Below are 15,673 nucleotides of genomic sequence, written 5' to 3' on the forward strand. Positions count from 1 at the left end.
GTGAGGTCACCATCGGTATAACCCATAAGCACACAGCAGCAGCAGAAGGAGGGTGTGAGGTCACATCATCAATGGCACCCCGTGGCTGTGGGGCTTGGTGCAGAGTGACCATGTGCATCACAAGGGCATCAGAGGGGATGGGAGCTGCCTGGCCCTGTGTGTGCGAGGCCGAAGGAGCAGCCCCTGCAGCCCTGGCTGGAGCAGTCGGGGTGGGGGTGGCTCAGGGGCACCGCAGCGATGTGCCCGGGCACAGCGCCAGAAGAAAACCACAGGCTTCCTGCCAGGGCGGTGCGGGGGGACCGAGGGGACCACTGCGAGACCACATGGGCTGTGGTTTGTGCACCTGCAGGCTGCAGCTCCCGATCCCCCCGCGGGGAATAACGGCCCCTTGGTGACACGCTGAGAGTCAGGGACACGTCTGAGCCTCTGGGCTGCATGTCTGCTGCCAGGACAGGGACATGTCCCAGCTCCAGCTTTGTGAGGGACCTACCATGGGTCTCTATGAGGAGGATTGGGAAAATCTGTGCTCCTGGCACGGGGCTCTGGCCTGGGCTAAGGCCCTTTCCCGTCTGCTGCTCCCTCAGTGGTGCTCCCTACAGACCTCAGTGGGGTCTGTAGCAGGAGCAGGGTCTTTTTCCTTCCCTTCCTGGCACAGCCTCCAGTGCTGTCCCAGCCCTGTGGGTCCCATGGCATAGGGATGGCTGCACACTCGCACCTTGGGCTCTTGGATGTGCCCTGCATAGGAGATGCTCAGTGCTCCTGGTCCGCACAGCAGGGTTCAAGCAGCGAAAAACCCATTTCCCCCCCACAGCCGCCCCTGTCCCGTGACGATCCCAGCCGGCAATGATGTGATACCCGCAGTGGAGTTGTTCCTCATATATGGTCATGAATGGTGCTGGAGCATTTCACTGGAGGGCTGGCTGTTTCTGAGGGGAGGTAGCTCTCTATAACGTCTAAAAAGGAGCTGCTGCCTCGATTGGCTCCTCCTGCAGCTGGGCTGGCATCTGCAGAGATATGATGACCTCCATGTCCTCGTTGTTCCTGTCAGTCGCTGGGAGCGCTGGCAAAGAGTGGAGCACAGCAGGGATGTACCAGCAAGGCAGGAGGCTCAGGATGGGTACAGAGGGACTCCTGTGGCCTCGGGTGGTGAAGCTCCTTCTCTGGGTACAGCTGTGCAGGGGTAAGTGCCGGGTCCCTTCACCAACAGCCCAGGGCCAGCAGGTACCAGCTGGGTCATTGGGACCTCTCTGGGAACGGAATTCCTTTCCAGGAGAGCCTGAGGCGAGGGGCAGAAGGTGCTCAAGTCCATGGACCCTATGGTCCAGGACTCCAGTGTTTATGGTACCCTGTGTCTGGCTGCTATCCTTGGATACCATTTATGGACTGCTTGTTCCCCAGGGCTCTGTCCCTGGAGCTTTTGTGTGCTGGCTCTGCGGTCTGGGGGAACCCTGACCCCAGGAGGGCAGTTTATGTCCACAGAGAGAAGGGGACGAGGGCATCTGCACTTGCAGGCAGAAGAGAGGTGTCCTTCCTGGGGGGCCCAGAAGAGTGCAAGGGCTAGGCTGACACCAGGCATGAAAAGAGGATGTCATCTGGGGGAATCCAGGATTGTCTTGGTGCTCCCTAGGGACACAGAAAGCCCTGGAGATGTTGGTGGGTTTGACTGGTGTCTGGAGCAGGCAGAGAGCTAGGGAGAACAGGGGGCCTGGGGGTACAGGGCTGTTTAGGGTGAGCTGGGGAGGAGTGGACACCCTGTGCAGGGATAGGCATGGTGAGTTGCTGGACATGGGATGTCACACAGGGGGCTGTCAGGGTGGAAAGAGGTGCCAAAGGCTGTGGGACAGTGCGTGTCCCAGGAGGGCTGGAGCTGGAGCTGGAATCCCCAGACCTCTGCAGCCCGTGGGACGATGATGGGCCCAAGGAAGCCCTGTATGGGAAAGGCCTAAGACTCCAGTGCCTCTGTCTTGGTGTGGGCAGGGGCGGCCCCAGACCTGCAGTACTGGATCTCAGCGCTCTCCTGAGCAGTCCTGTGCTCATATTTGAAGGGGCTGTGGAGGTGGGGCTGGCGGATGGCAGTGGACACTGTGCTGGAAGAGTGGAGGTGAAGCACCAGGGCAAGTGGGGGACCATGTGTGATGACTACTGGGGCATGAACAATGCTGCAGTGGTCTGTAAGCAGCTGGACTGTGGCTCTGCTGTTGAAGCTCATGGGGTAGGCTCTTTTGGGTGAGGATCTGGCCCCATTTGGATGGATGATGCTGGCTGTAATGGCACTGAGTCTGCACTGTCTGAACACGGAGGATGGGGTGAACATGACTGTGGTGATGGTGAGAACGCTGGAGTGACATGTTCAGGTAAGGGGTCAGCCGGTTTCCTCCTTTGAGGCTGGGGTGGGGGAAGGCACAAGTCTGTGCCCCCAAAGAGTAAGAAGTGGATGGGGGAGCAGTGCCCGGTGTAGCTGGTTGATACTGGGAAAGGCCAGTAGGAACCCACCCTAGGGTGAACTAAACTCCCACAGTGTCTCGGCCCCCACTCAGTTCGGGTCATGGGCTGCAGATACATCCTCCTTCCCTGAGCCAGCCTGTCCATTTGTCTTCGAGACAGCCACCCTGCTTGGCCCTGACCCCTGCAAACACTGAGCAGGCTGCAGCAGTCACTAGAGTCTGGGAAAGTTCTCCTGCACCTGTGCTGCACACAGCACCGTGGTGCTGGGAGGGACCATGCGAGGCAGCACAGGGCGCCTTGTGTGGGAGCAGTTTGTCTGAGTGGCATCAGTTGCTGTGGATCTGGTCCCAAAGCCACCAACATGGTCTGCAGGGTGTGGTGTGGGTGTGCAATAGACACATACCCTTGAGGGCTGTGATGGTGCAGAGAAGTGGAAAGGCAGAGGGGAGGACTGGATGTGTTTGTGCTGCCAGCACTCCGTCAACAGCTTCCTGTGGGATGTGCAATAGGAAATTTTGTCATGGCTTGCTTGGAAGTTATGTGGGATGTGGGCATGTAACTGCCAGAGGGTGCTGGGAACTCCCGTTTTTTTTTTGCTTTTCCCAGAATTTGTCCAGCTGGTGGAAGCGCAGAGCCAGTGCTCGGGACGTGTGGAGACCCAAGATGGGGGCCAGTGGAAAACTGTCTGTGACTGACACTTTGGTCCCAAAGCTGCTGAGGTGGTCTGCAGGGAGTTGCAGTGCGGCACAGCCGTGCCCATCACCGAGGCAGCTTGCTCTGGAGAAGGTCTTCCTGTCTGGGACGGAGAGCTGCAGTGTGTGGGGAACGAATCCCTCCTGACCTCCCGCCCCAGGGGGTCCCCCGGGGAACAGCCCTGCACCCACACGAAGAGTGCTGTTGTCACCTGCACACGTAAGGTCTCAGGGAGGGGGGTTGAACACTGGGGCTGTGCCGGGGGTCGGGGAGCAGAGCAAGGACCATGCTGGGCCGGGTGTGAGGACAGGAGTGGTGATGGGGTTGTCTGCAGCATGAAACTAGTGCAGAAGGAGAAGAAAGGCGTGCTGTCCCTGTGGCCTTTCTGCCAGCTACTGTGGGTGCAAGAGCACCGTTCCACCCTCTCCTCCTCCTCTGTCCCCAGAGTACACAGGGTTCAGGCTGGCGAACGGCAGCACGACATGTGCAGGGAGAGTGGAGGTCCAGGTGCTGGGGACCTGGGGGACCCTGTGTGCCTTGCACTGGGATCTCTTGGATGCCCACGTTCTCTGTCATCAACTCAACTGTGGGTTTGCTGAGTCCATTCCTGGTGGAGAGCATTTTGGGAGAGGAAGCAGACCTGTCTGGAGAGACTCATTCCAGTGTGACGGGACTGAAACCCACCTGAGACAGCGCCCAGTTGTTGCCCTGGGGGCCTCGTTGTGCTCCCATGGGGACAATGCTGCTGTCATTTGCTCAGGTGAGTGCCGGGAATCACAGAATCACAGAATAGTAGGGGTTGGAAGGGACCTCTGTGGGTCATCTAGTCCAACCCCCCTGCCGAAGCAGGGTCACCTACAGTAGGCTGCACAGGATCTTGTCCAGGCGGGTCTTGAATATCTCCAGAGAAGGAGACTCCACAGCCTCCCTGGGCAGCCTGTTCCAGTGCTCCGTCACCCTAAGAAGGAAGAAGTTCTTCCTCATGTTCAGACGGAACTTCCTGTGCCTCAGTTTGTGCCCATTGCCCCTTGTCCTGTCGCTGGGCACCACTGAAAAGAGCTTGGCCCCATCCTCCTGACACCCACCCTTCAGATATTTGTAGGCATTTCTAAGGTCCCCTCGCAGCCTTCTCTTCTTCAGGCTGAACAAGCCCAGCTCCCTCAACCTCTCCTCGTAGGGGAGATGCTGCAGTCCCCTCCTCATCCTCGTAGCCCTCCGCTGGACTCTCTCCAGTAGCTCTTCATCTTTCTTGAACTGGGGAGCCCAGAACTGGACACAGTACTCCAGATGAGGCCTCACCAGGGCAGTGTAGAGGGGAAGGAGAACCTCCCTTGTCCTGCTGGCCACACTCTTCTTGATGCACCCCAGGATGCCATTGGCTTTCTTGGCAGCCAGGGCACACTGCTGGCTCATGGTTAATCTGTCGTCCACCAGGACACCCAGGTCCCTCTCCGCAGAGCTGCTCTCCAGCAGGTCCACCCCAAGCCTGTACTGGTGCATGAGGTTGTTCCTCCCCAGGTGCAGGACCCTGCACTTGCCCTTGTGTGGGAAAATGCTGCATTAACTGCACTTGCCTTTGTGTGCAACATGACCACCCAAAGCAGGGGACCCCGTGGCAGCACCAGGCTGAATTTCTCCTTGGAGAAACCCTGGTTTCCCCAAAGCCGTCTCGAGGGTTTTTCCTGCTCAGACAGACTGCTACGATACGGCAGAGCTGAGGACCTCTCACCCTGCTCTTTGAAAGGGGCCGTGCTCCCCATTGCCACTGATGGCCGTGGCATCTCTTCTCCCCCCAGGCTCAGCCAGCTTTGCATCCCTGCAGCTGGTGGATGGAGGGAGCCGGTGTGATGGGCGAGTGGAGATCTTCCAGCATGGGACATGGGGCAGAGTCCTGGATGACCAGTGGGACATGCAGGAGGCCAGGGTGGTGTGCCAGCAGCTGCAGTGCAAAGAGGCAGAAAAAGCCTACAACCCCCTGAAGCCTGAGCGAGGGATGGGCCCCGTGGGGCTGCGAGGGGTCCGGTGCACAGGGCATGAGGACAACCTGTCCCTCTGCAACACCTCCCTGCCTGAGAGTGCACTGGCAGCAGGGGTTGCAGAGGATGTTGGAGTCATTTGCTGGGGTGAGTAGAGCTGCACAGGCCCCCCAGGCTCTGGGCTGGGTGGGCAACAGGCCCCTGACAGCACCTGAGGTTTCTCCCTGATGCAGGGAGCCGGCGGGTCCGGCTGGTGAACGGGGCTGGGCACTGTGCCGGGAGAGAGGAGATCTACCACCAGGGCAGCTGGAGATCTACCACCAGGGCAGCTGGAGATCTACCACCAGGGCAGCTGGGGGACCTTCTGCGATGACGGCTGGGACCTGTCTAACGCTGCCATCGTTTGCCACCAGCTGGGCTGCGGAGGGGCAGTGGAGGCCGTTGGCTCTGCTCGGTTCGGAGAAGGCTTTGAGCAGATCTGGCTGGATGGAGTGAACTGCTCCGGGGCCGAAGCTGCTCTCTGGGACTGCCCGGCAGGGTCCTGGGGGCAGCACGACTGCGGGCACAAAGAGGATGCGGGAGTTGTCTGCTCAGGTCTGTGCTGGGAGCTGTGGGCATAGCCTGGTTCCTGGGTAGACCAACACATGGGGAGAGCCAAGCATGGCCAGGGCTGTCCCTGGGTGCCTCTGAGCCTCTGCCCAAGCCCACCCTTTGGACACCCACGTACAGGAACCCTCAGTCCCACTGGGGGTCCCTGGGCAGCTCAGCCGTCCCTGGGGTTTAGTGGGAAGGGCAGGGGTGTCTCTCCATCAGGGACTTCTCTCTGCCCCTGGGTGCAAGGGGGACTTACTGGCCGTGCCCTCGCCTGGCTGAGGGCCTGGGGAGTGCAGGGATGTTCTACCTCCCACAGCCCCAGACCAGCCTGTTCCCCCTTGCTGCCTTTCCTCCCAGAGTTCGTGGCCCTGAGGCTGGAGAACAGTGACGGCTGCTCCAGGCGCCTGCAGATTTTCTACAACGGGACATGGGGGAGTGTTTGCTCCAGCTCGATGACTCTTGACACGGTGTCGCTGGCGTGCAAGGAGCTGGGCTGCAGGGATGGAGGATCCCTGGAAAGAGGTCTGCTCTACAGCAGGGTGTCTGGCCCTGCCTGGCTGGGTAATGTGCAGTGTGGGGAAAAAAACAGCTCCTTCTGGCAGTGTCCCTCCACTCCCTGGGACCCGCAGTCATGTGAAGACCTACGAGACGAGATCCACATCACCTGCAATGGTAACTCTGAGCCACCCGGACACCAGTATCACCCCAGCTCCTGCTCCCCACTGCGTGGTGCCAAATGAAGAGAGCTTGGAGGGCCTTTTGCTTTCCATGTCAGACCCTTTTGCTGCTGGTGGTACAAATGTGACCACAGCCACAAGCATCCAGCAGCAGTTGTTCCCCAGGTGGCCAGCAGCAGCGGGGGAAGGCAGAGGCATCAAAAAGTGGGGTCTTAGAAGAGACCAGACAGGGTTCAGAGGAGCCTCCCCTCCATGGACACCCCCCTGATGCGCTCTGTGAGCCAGGGATCCTTTGGGGCTGAGCAGTCAGGGTCCCCTCATGCTCCCACGTGTCCCCTGAATGACCAGGGTTCAGTTGCTGCCATGACCAAGATGGCACAAGGAGACACAAGCAGAACTCAACCCTGCTCTCTTCTGCCCAGTCCCCCGAGCCAGCCCCTGCACCACAGTGTTTTCTTCTTCAGGGGGACACCCAGAAATTCCCCTGGACCCATTGGCCCCCTGCCCCAACTCCACGAGCTGCACAGGTAGGGAGCTGCTCCTCTGTGTGCCGCTCTTGCCTACTGCCTCACTGCCATGGGAGGTCTTTGCCTTCTCCAGACAGGGAGAAGATTCGTGCTGTGGGAGGTGAGGACGGATGCTTGGGCAGAGTGGACGTCTGGCACCGTGGATGCTGGGGGACAGTGTGCAACGAGTCCTGGGACGTGCAGGATGCTGAGGTGGCATGCAGGCAGCTGGGCTGCGGCCCTGCAGTATCTGCCCTGCATGAGGCTGCCTTTGGGATGGGGATGGGCTGGAGGAAGTGCCAGGGGATGGAATCATTTCTGCAGGACTTCTGGGCCTGGCCTGGGGATGACAGCATAAGGAAGACACTGCTGTGTGCTGCTCAGATGAGCAGCAGGGCAGGGACCCTTGCCCTGATATTGGCAGGGATCTGGGTAAGGTCCACTTTGTCCTGTCATGTTCCCTGACTTCCCAAGAGCAAGAATGTTCTTGTAGATTGTGCAAGCCTTGTGACAGGTGGGGAGCAGCCTCAGTGGAATTGGATGTCCTCTGGCCACTGCCCATGGGGCCCTGAAGCCGAAGGGCTACCCCCTGGGCTGCACGATCCTTCCTGCTGCACAGAGCAAAGGCCCTGGGCCCTGTCCCAGTCTCCCTTTCTAACAGTACAGAAGGGGCAATTTGGGTGGGATGTGTCAGGGACATCTACAGACACACACATGGTGTGTTCGGGGGAAGGTTCCCCGATACCTGCATTCCCACTCTCTCAGCCCAGCTCTCCATTTTCCTACTTTGCAGCTACAGCCAGGACAGCAGCATCTGCACTGTGAACAGATAATTTGTCCTCCCCCCAGGGCTGGGTATCTCTGGGCCCAGGCTGTGACCCATGGTTGGATGGAAGGGGCTCCTTTCTGGAGTGGGAAACCCCAAGGAGGAGGCACTGGAGTGGTGGTAGGGGCTTGGGGAGGGTTGCAATTTACTCAGCAGGGTGGAAGTCTCCCCATCACTCACCCCTGGGGCATTCCACCCGCCAGTGCCTCCTGTGATGGGGGTCGGAACTGATGCTGCCCCCACCTATCCCAAGTCTGCCTTTTTCGTGTTCTTGCCCATGCAGATCCTACCTGGGACCATCCAGCCAGCAGCGGGAGGATCTCAATGCCCATCATCCTGCAACATCCTGGAGGCCCTTCTCTGCCTCCTTCTGCCGTGGATGTTGTCTACCTCAACTTCAGCAAGGCTTTCGACACTGTCTCCCAGGATATCCTCCTAGGGAAGCTCAGGAAGTGTGGGCTGGATGAGTGGTCGGTGAGGTGGATTCAGAACTGGCTGAATGGCAGAACTCAGAGGGTTGTCATCAGCGGCGCTGAGTCTGGTTGGAGGCCGGTAACTAGTGGTGTCCCCCAGGGGTCAGTACTGGGCCCAGTCTTGTTTAACTTCTTCATCAACGACCTGGATGAAGAGTTAGAATGTACCCTCAGCAAGTTTGCTGGTGACACAAAGCTGGGAGGAGTGGTGGATACACCAGCAGGCTGTGCTGCCATTCAGCGTGACCTGGACAGGTTGGAAAGTTGGGCAGAGAGGAACCTGCTGAGGTTCAACAAAGGCAAATGCAGTGTCCTGCACCTGGGGAGGAACAACCCCATGCACCAGTACAGGCTTGGGGTGGACCTGCTGGGGAGCATCTCTGTGGAGAGGAACCTGGGTGTCCTGGTGGATGACAGGTTAACCATGAGCCAGCAGTGTGCCCTGGCTGCCGAGAAAGCCAATGGCTTTCTAGGGTGTATTAGAAGGAGTGTGGGCAGCAGGTCGAGGGAGGTTCTCCTTCCCCTCTACACTGCCCTGGTGAGGCCCCATCTGGAGTCCTGTGTCCAGTTCTGGTCTCCCCACTTCAAGAAAGATGAGAAGCTACTGGAGAGAGTCCAGAGGAGGGCTACGAGGATGATGAGGGGACTGGAGCATCTCTCCTACGAGGAGGGGCTGAGGGAGCTGGGCTTGTTTAGCCTGGAGAAGAGAAGGCTGAAAGGGGACCTTATAAATATCTGCAGGGTAGGTGTCGGGAGGATGGGGCCAGACTCTTTTCAGTAGTGCCCAGCGACAGGACAAGGGGCAACGAGTGCAAACTGAAGCAGAGGAAATTCCGGCCCAACACGAGGAAGAACTTCTTCCCTCTGAGGGTGACGGAGCCCTGAACAGGCTGCCGAGAGAGGTTGTGGAGTCTCCTTCTCTGGAGATATTCAAGACCCGCCTGGATGCAGTCCTGTGCAGCCTGCTCTAGGTAACCTTGCTTTGGTGGCAGGGGGGTTGGACTAGATGACCCACAGAGGTCCCTTCCAACCCCTACTATTCTGTGGTTCTATGATTCTGTGAAAGAGCTGAGCAGCACATCCTCAGCAGGAAATTGCCCTTGTGTCCTGGATGGAATTGGCCTTGGCTTTGGGGAGAGTCGTGGAGCTGGATCCTGTGGGCCTCAGCAGGGCCCCCAGCGCGGTGCAATTGATGAGGGAGGATGTGTTGGAACTTGTGGGCCATAAACCCTGGGAAGAAGGGAGTTAGTGCCCAGCCATCCTGACCCTGAGAAGAAGAGAGATAGTGCCGAGCCATCCTGAGGGAGGAAGCAAGGCCTTGGATAAGATAAGAAAAGAATGTGTCTGCATGGCCTTAGTTTAGATGAGCTTAGGAAAAGAATGTGTCTGTATTAGCAACTGTGTTAACCAATCAATAGGTGCCTAGTTTGAAACTTAACCAATCAGTTTAAAACACGCTACCTTCTGATCTGTATCAATGTATGTGTGTAAGAACAATAAAACAATCATCCTGCTTGCATCAAGCAGTGTCCCGTCTCTCAATCGCGGCAAATTGGTGACCCCGACGTGATTTGGAGAGAACCACCTATCTGCGTGGCATGCTGCGAGTCCCACAGGACGTTGAATGAGCTGCTGAAAGGAAGCAGGAGCCGGCTTAAACAATCCCTCCGGAGCTGAGAGGTGAGCTGTGGGAAACATGGGAAGTCAGACGTCTTCCCCAGAGAGAGACGTATATGAGCTTATGAAAGCTCTCCTTAAAAGACATGGAAAGAATATTTCTGGGCACGATCTCAAACTGATACTTAAATGGGTACAGGTGAAGATGCCCACCGTAACTGCGTCTACTGTCTTTACGCGGGAACTTTGGGACGATGTGGGGGTGAAACTATGGGACGCGGCAACGACAGGGAACGCTGAAGCGCAGCGTATGCTCCCCTGGTGGAGGAGTGTTTTTGAGACCTTAAAAGCGCAAGAGAAAAATCATAAAGACAAAGCAGGGGACGAGGATAACTCTCCCACGGCGCCTCTGGTGCTGCCGGAGAACAAACCCTTAAGAGTGTGTGCTGCAGGATACCCCCCGGGGGGGGATCCTTTTGACCCGGGTCCGGTGGATCCTGAAAAAGAACCGGATCTCTACCCCCCTAACCCGCGCGATGTGTGGGCTAATATAAAACGCCAAGCCTTGAAGGAGGGGCAGTTAGAAATCGCTAAAACAATTGTAGCCCCTGTGATCTATCAGGGTCGGGGGGCTCAGTGGGAGGCTTTATCTTTCTCGGTAATTAAGGAACTGGGTCGTACTGTTACTGAGCACGGGCTTTTGTCTCCGTATTTTGCAAGTTTGCTGTCTTCTGTTTTTGACACTTATGTTATGACTCCGCATGATTTAAAATCTTTAGCGCAACTGTTACTGACTCCGACACAGTACTCCCTGTGGGAGTCACGCTGGAGGGGGGGACTCTAGGCACTTCTTATGACTTACGTGGGTCACGGCAATGCAGCTATAGCTGCGCTGACTATAGAGCACCTTACTGGCACGGGTCAGTATTCTGATCCGGTGGCTCAAGCCCGGGATATCCCACGGGAAGCTCTTGAAGCGATTCGTGAAAAAGCTAAAAAAGCCCTTTTTAAGGTCCCTGACTCACAAAAACCGCAAAAAACCTTCACTACGATTACCCAGGACCCCCGGGAACCTTATATGCAGTTTATTGACAGGCTGAAGCAAGCTCTGGAGCGTCAGATAGACAACACAGAAGCGCAGGAGATTTTGTTGTTGAAATTGGCTCTAGAAAATGCTAATGTGGATTGTAAAAAGTTACTGAAATCTCTCCCAAATCCAAACCCCACACTGGTGGAAATGGTAGAGGCTTGTAATAGAATTGGCACTATGGATCATAAATTTGAAGCCATGGCTGCTGCTTTTGCGGCCATGCACAGCTCTGGGGGGCCCAGGAATTGTTACGGTTGCGGCAAACCAGGTCATTTGAAAAGGAACTGTTTGGCTACCAATGCTGGTACCAGGCCCTTGGGGTCTGCCTTAGATGCCGAAAAGGGCGTCATTATGCTAATCAATGTCGGTCTAAGTATGATTTCCAAGGTCAACCGATACAGGGAAACCAACCACGGAGCGCGGGGAAGCGACGCGCGCAGACACAAGTACCGCAGCCGATGTTCCAACCCCCACGGAGGGAACCAGCAGTGTCTCAAGTCTCCATCCAACAACAGCCGGTAACGCCGGATTGGACCTGGCAACCTCCCACACAGTAACGTTGCTCGATTCCTCGGTTCACTTATTGTTAACAAACGTTTCGGGGCCCCTACCCCCAAAAACTCAAGCGCTTTTGTTAGGAAGATCATCTACCACCTTGTCAGGACTTTTTGTACTACCAGAGGTTATTGATTCTGACAGTACTGATGAAATTAAAATCATGGCATGGACCCCGTTTCCTCCTTGCACGGTGCCAAAAGGCAGCCGTATAGCACAATTGGTATTGATTCCCGCAGTGACGGACTCCCCAGTTCCCAACCAGCCTCAACAAAGGCAGGGAGGGTTTGGATCTATGGGGGACCCACAAATTTTATGGGTACAGTCTATTTCCCAGAAACGACCTGTGTACCAATGTACCCTTATTCGTGGGGGGCAGAAAGTAATGCTAAATGGGATTATTGATACTGGAGCTGATGTTACAGTAATATCCCAGACCAAGTGGCCTCCACAATGGCCTCTGGCTAACGTTTCCCAGACATTGGCTGGAATTGGAGGAAATGGTAAAAGTCACCAAAGCATGGAATTAATCCAAATCCAAGGTCCGGAAGGGCATACAGCTTCTGTTAAGCCTTTTGTGTTGCCTGTTCCTATGGTCCTGTGGGGGTGCGACGTACTGTCTCAGTGGGGAATGTCCATTCGGACCCATTTTTAGGTGGGGCCATTGAAGTGCGCGACACCCTGAAATTAACTTGGAAAACCAATGACCCTATTTGGGTAGATCAATGGCCCCTCCCTCTGGAAAAGCTTCGCGCCCTCCAGGAATTAGTCACGGAGCAGTTAACAAGAGGGCACATCGTGCCCTCCACTAGCCCTTGGAATTCACCTGTCTTTGTCATCAAGAAACAAACTGGCAAGTGGCGCTTACTCCATGACCTTAGGAAAATTAATGACGCCATGGAAGACATGGGAGCCCTTCAACCAGGACTCCCGTCCCCTACTATGATCCCTTGAGATTGGCACTTGACTGTTATTGACCTCAAAGACTGCTTTTTTAATATCCCACTGCATCCAGACGATGCTCCTAAATTTGCCTTTTCAGTTCCAAGCGTCAATATGCAAGCCCCATTGCAAAGATACCAGTGGGCTGTGCTGCCACAGGGAATGAAGAATAGTCCTACGATTTGTCAGTGGTACGTAGCTAAAGTACTCACCCCTGTTAGAACTGCGATGCCCAGTGTCTTGTTGTATCACTATATGGATGACATCCTAGTGGCTGCACAACTTCATGAGGTCATGGAGGAAGCCGTAGCCCTTGTCATGGCTGCCGTTAACTCGGCAGGCCTCTGCATTGCACCGGAAAAGGTTCAAAAAATATCTCCATGGAAATACTTAGGTTGGTGCATCAGGGCCCAGACTGTAACTCCCCAACCTCTACAGATATAGACAGACATACAAAATTTACATGATGTACAGAAATTGTTGGGAACAATCAATTGGGTCCGACCACTGTTGGGGATTTCTAATGCGGACCTAGGTCCTTTATTTAGACTGCTAAAAGGGGACACTGACTTGCACTCCCCCAGCAGTCTTGACCCTGAAGCCACTACTTCCCTGCAAAAGGTTGCTACAGCAATTAGTCTCCGACAAGCACATCGATGGGCTCCCGAGCTACCCTTTTTTCTGACTATTTTAAACCCCGCTCGGCAACCTCATGTGCTAATATTTCAGTGGGATTCTCAAAAATCAGACCCACTGCTGATTATTGAATGGGTTTTCTTACCCAATCAATCTTCAAAGACTATTTCAACACAGCACGAGATGTTTGCGTCCTTAATCATTAGAGCCCGACAACGTTTGCTGACACTATCAGGAATGGGCTTTGCCTGCATCTGTTTGCCTGTGGCAAGTACTTACTTACAGTGGCTCCACCAACAATCCGATGCCTTCAGTATAGCAATAGCTGGCTATACAGGACAACTTACCTCTCACCCGCCATCTCATAAGCTACTCAATGCTGACTTTCATCTTCTGTCCAGGCCAAAAAGAAGCGACCAACCCTTGCAGGCCCTCACCGTGTTTACGGACGGCTCTGGAAAGTCGCATAAATCGGTCATCCTATGGTGGGATGACCAGCGTGGACAATGGAACTCGGATATAGAGACTGTGCCTGGTTCTCCTCAGATAGTAGAGCTGACCGCGGTTGTTCGAGTCTTTCGAAAGTGGTCCACACCGCTTAACATAGTTATTGACTCAGCTTATGTTGTAGGAATTGTTGAATGAGCTGAAGCATCTGTGTTACATGATGTCTCACATTCTGAATTGTTTGTTTTATTGCAGGAGCTTATTTTCCTTTTGGACTCGTGCCCTCATCCCTATTTTGTCATGCACGTCAGGGCACATACTGTTTTACCTGGTTTCATTGCAGAAGGGAATCGACGAGCTGATATGCTTACGTTACCAGTGCAAGTATTACCGGATCGCGTAGCACAGGCTAAACTCAGCCATTCTTTCTTTCACCAGAATGCTGGAGGTCTTAAACGACAATTCAGCCTCACTACCCAGCAAGCAACTAACATTATCGCCGTGTGTCCTGACTGTCAAAAACACTCCTTTCCGTCGGTAGCGGGAGGGGTTAATCCTAGGGGACTGCAGAGCTTACAACTGTGGCAAACTGATGTAACCCACTTTTCAGAATTTGGCCATCTAAAATGTATTCACTCTTCCATTGATACCTTTTCTGGTGCCCTATTTGCCTCCTGCCACACAGGAGAAAAGACACGTGATGTTCAAAAACATGTAATGCGTGCCTTTGCCACTTTAGGTATACCCTCTCAAATCAAGACGGACAACGGCCCTGCCTACGTGTCCGCCACAACAAAAGCCTTTTTTAACTCCTGGGGGATTACTCACATTACTGGCATTCCTCACTCCCCTACAGGCCAATCTTTAATTGAACGCCCTCATCAATGTCTAAAACGTTTATTACAACAACAAAAAGGGGCAGTAGGGACTGCTACCCCTGAGAAGCGTCTACAGAAAGCCTTATATGTTTTTAATTTTTTTGAATTGTTCTCTGTTAGACATCAACTCTCCGATAGTTCGTCATTTTAATACAAACGCTTTGTTTGAAGCAACAATCAAGGCCCCAGTATTGATTCGAGATCCTGAAACAGGTAAGATCATGGGACCTTACCCCCTTATCACGTGGGGCAGAGGTTATGCTTGTGTTTCCACAGAAAGAGGCACCCGATGGATTCCAGCGAAAAGCGTGCGGCCTTTCCGTGAATTGTTGCCACAACCGTCTGAGGACAAATCGGATCGCACCCAGGACCAACCTTCAGAGCAGCAAGTCGGTGACCCTCCTCAAGAGGACCGGGACAATCAGGACGGTTGAATCATAGACATAGAAGGACTGTATGAACCAGTGTACAGAGACACCAGTCACGAAAGTTTCGTGTCTTTTCTGTAACACTTGTGAACCATAGGTTTTGTGTAAATGCTATAAAGACAGCAGTGCATTATCGAATCTTTTATTAGACGTAGATAGTGTTCGTCATGCTACATTACAAAATAGAGCTGCCATAGATTTTCTGCTTTTAGCACAGGGCCATGGCTATGAGGACTTTGAGGGCATGTGTTGCATGAATCTTTCCGATCACTCAGGATCAATCCATGCCAGCATCCAAAAGCTTAAAGATGGGGTCTCCAAACTCCGTCAGGATGACAGCTGGGATTGGTTAGATAAACTTTTTGGGGGATGGGGTCTGTCTGGGTGGTTAAGGAGCCTAGTAAAGATGGCAGTGTATGCTTTGGCTGTTTTTATTTTTCTGTTATTACTCCTTCCATGCCTGTTACAGTGTTTGCAAAAACTAATCACACGCTCGGTAAAAAGGATTCTTATCGTGCAACAGGAAGGGGGAGATGTAGGTCTCAGCAGGGCCCCCAGTGTGGCACAATTGATAAAGGAGGACGTGCTGGAACTCGTTGGCCACAAGCCCTGGGAAGAAACAAGATAGTGCCGAGTCTTCCTGGAGGAGGAAGTATTGCCCTAGTTAAGACAAACTTAAGGAATGTGTCTGTTAAGATAAGCTTGAAAAATATGTGTCTGCACCAGCGTTTGTGTTAACCAATTAATGAGTGCCTAGTTTGAAACTTAACCAATCAGCTTAAAACACGCCATCTTCTGATCTGTATAAATATATGTGTACAACGGCAATAAAACGAACATTCTGCTTGCATCAAGCAGGTGTCCCATCTCTCAGTCGCGGCACCTGATGG

The 15,673-nt window shown here is 54.4% G+C and overlaps 1 protein-coding gene across 1 annotated transcript; it reads left to right on the forward strand.

Annotated features, from left to right (window-relative positions):
• The first annotated feature begins 2,248 nt into the window (after window positions 1–2,248).
• On the forward strand, window positions 2,249–14,349 carry LOC142365254 (scavenger receptor cysteine-rich type 1 protein M130-like). Its single transcript, XM_075445903.1, is given in 13 exon segments — window positions 2,249–2,354; window positions 3,052–3,357; window positions 3,584–3,898; window positions 4,935–5,261; window positions 5,348–5,398; window positions 5,445–5,708; window positions 6,066–6,380; window positions 6,850–6,912; window positions 6,986–7,237; window positions 7,240–7,323; window positions 7,657–7,712; window positions 11,285–11,415; window positions 14,334–14,349. Coding segments are annotated over 13 exon segments (2,286 nt in total).
• The last annotated feature ends 1,324 nt before the right edge of the window (window positions 14,350–15,673 follow it).

Source organism: Opisthocomus hoazin, chromosome 34 (assembly GCF_030867145.1).
Source record: "Opisthocomus hoazin isolate bOpiHoa1 chromosome 34, bOpiHoa1.hap1, whole genome shotgun sequence".
Classification (NCBI taxonomy): domain Eukaryota; kingdom Metazoa; phylum Chordata; class Aves; order Opisthocomiformes; family Opisthocomidae; genus Opisthocomus; species Opisthocomus hoazin.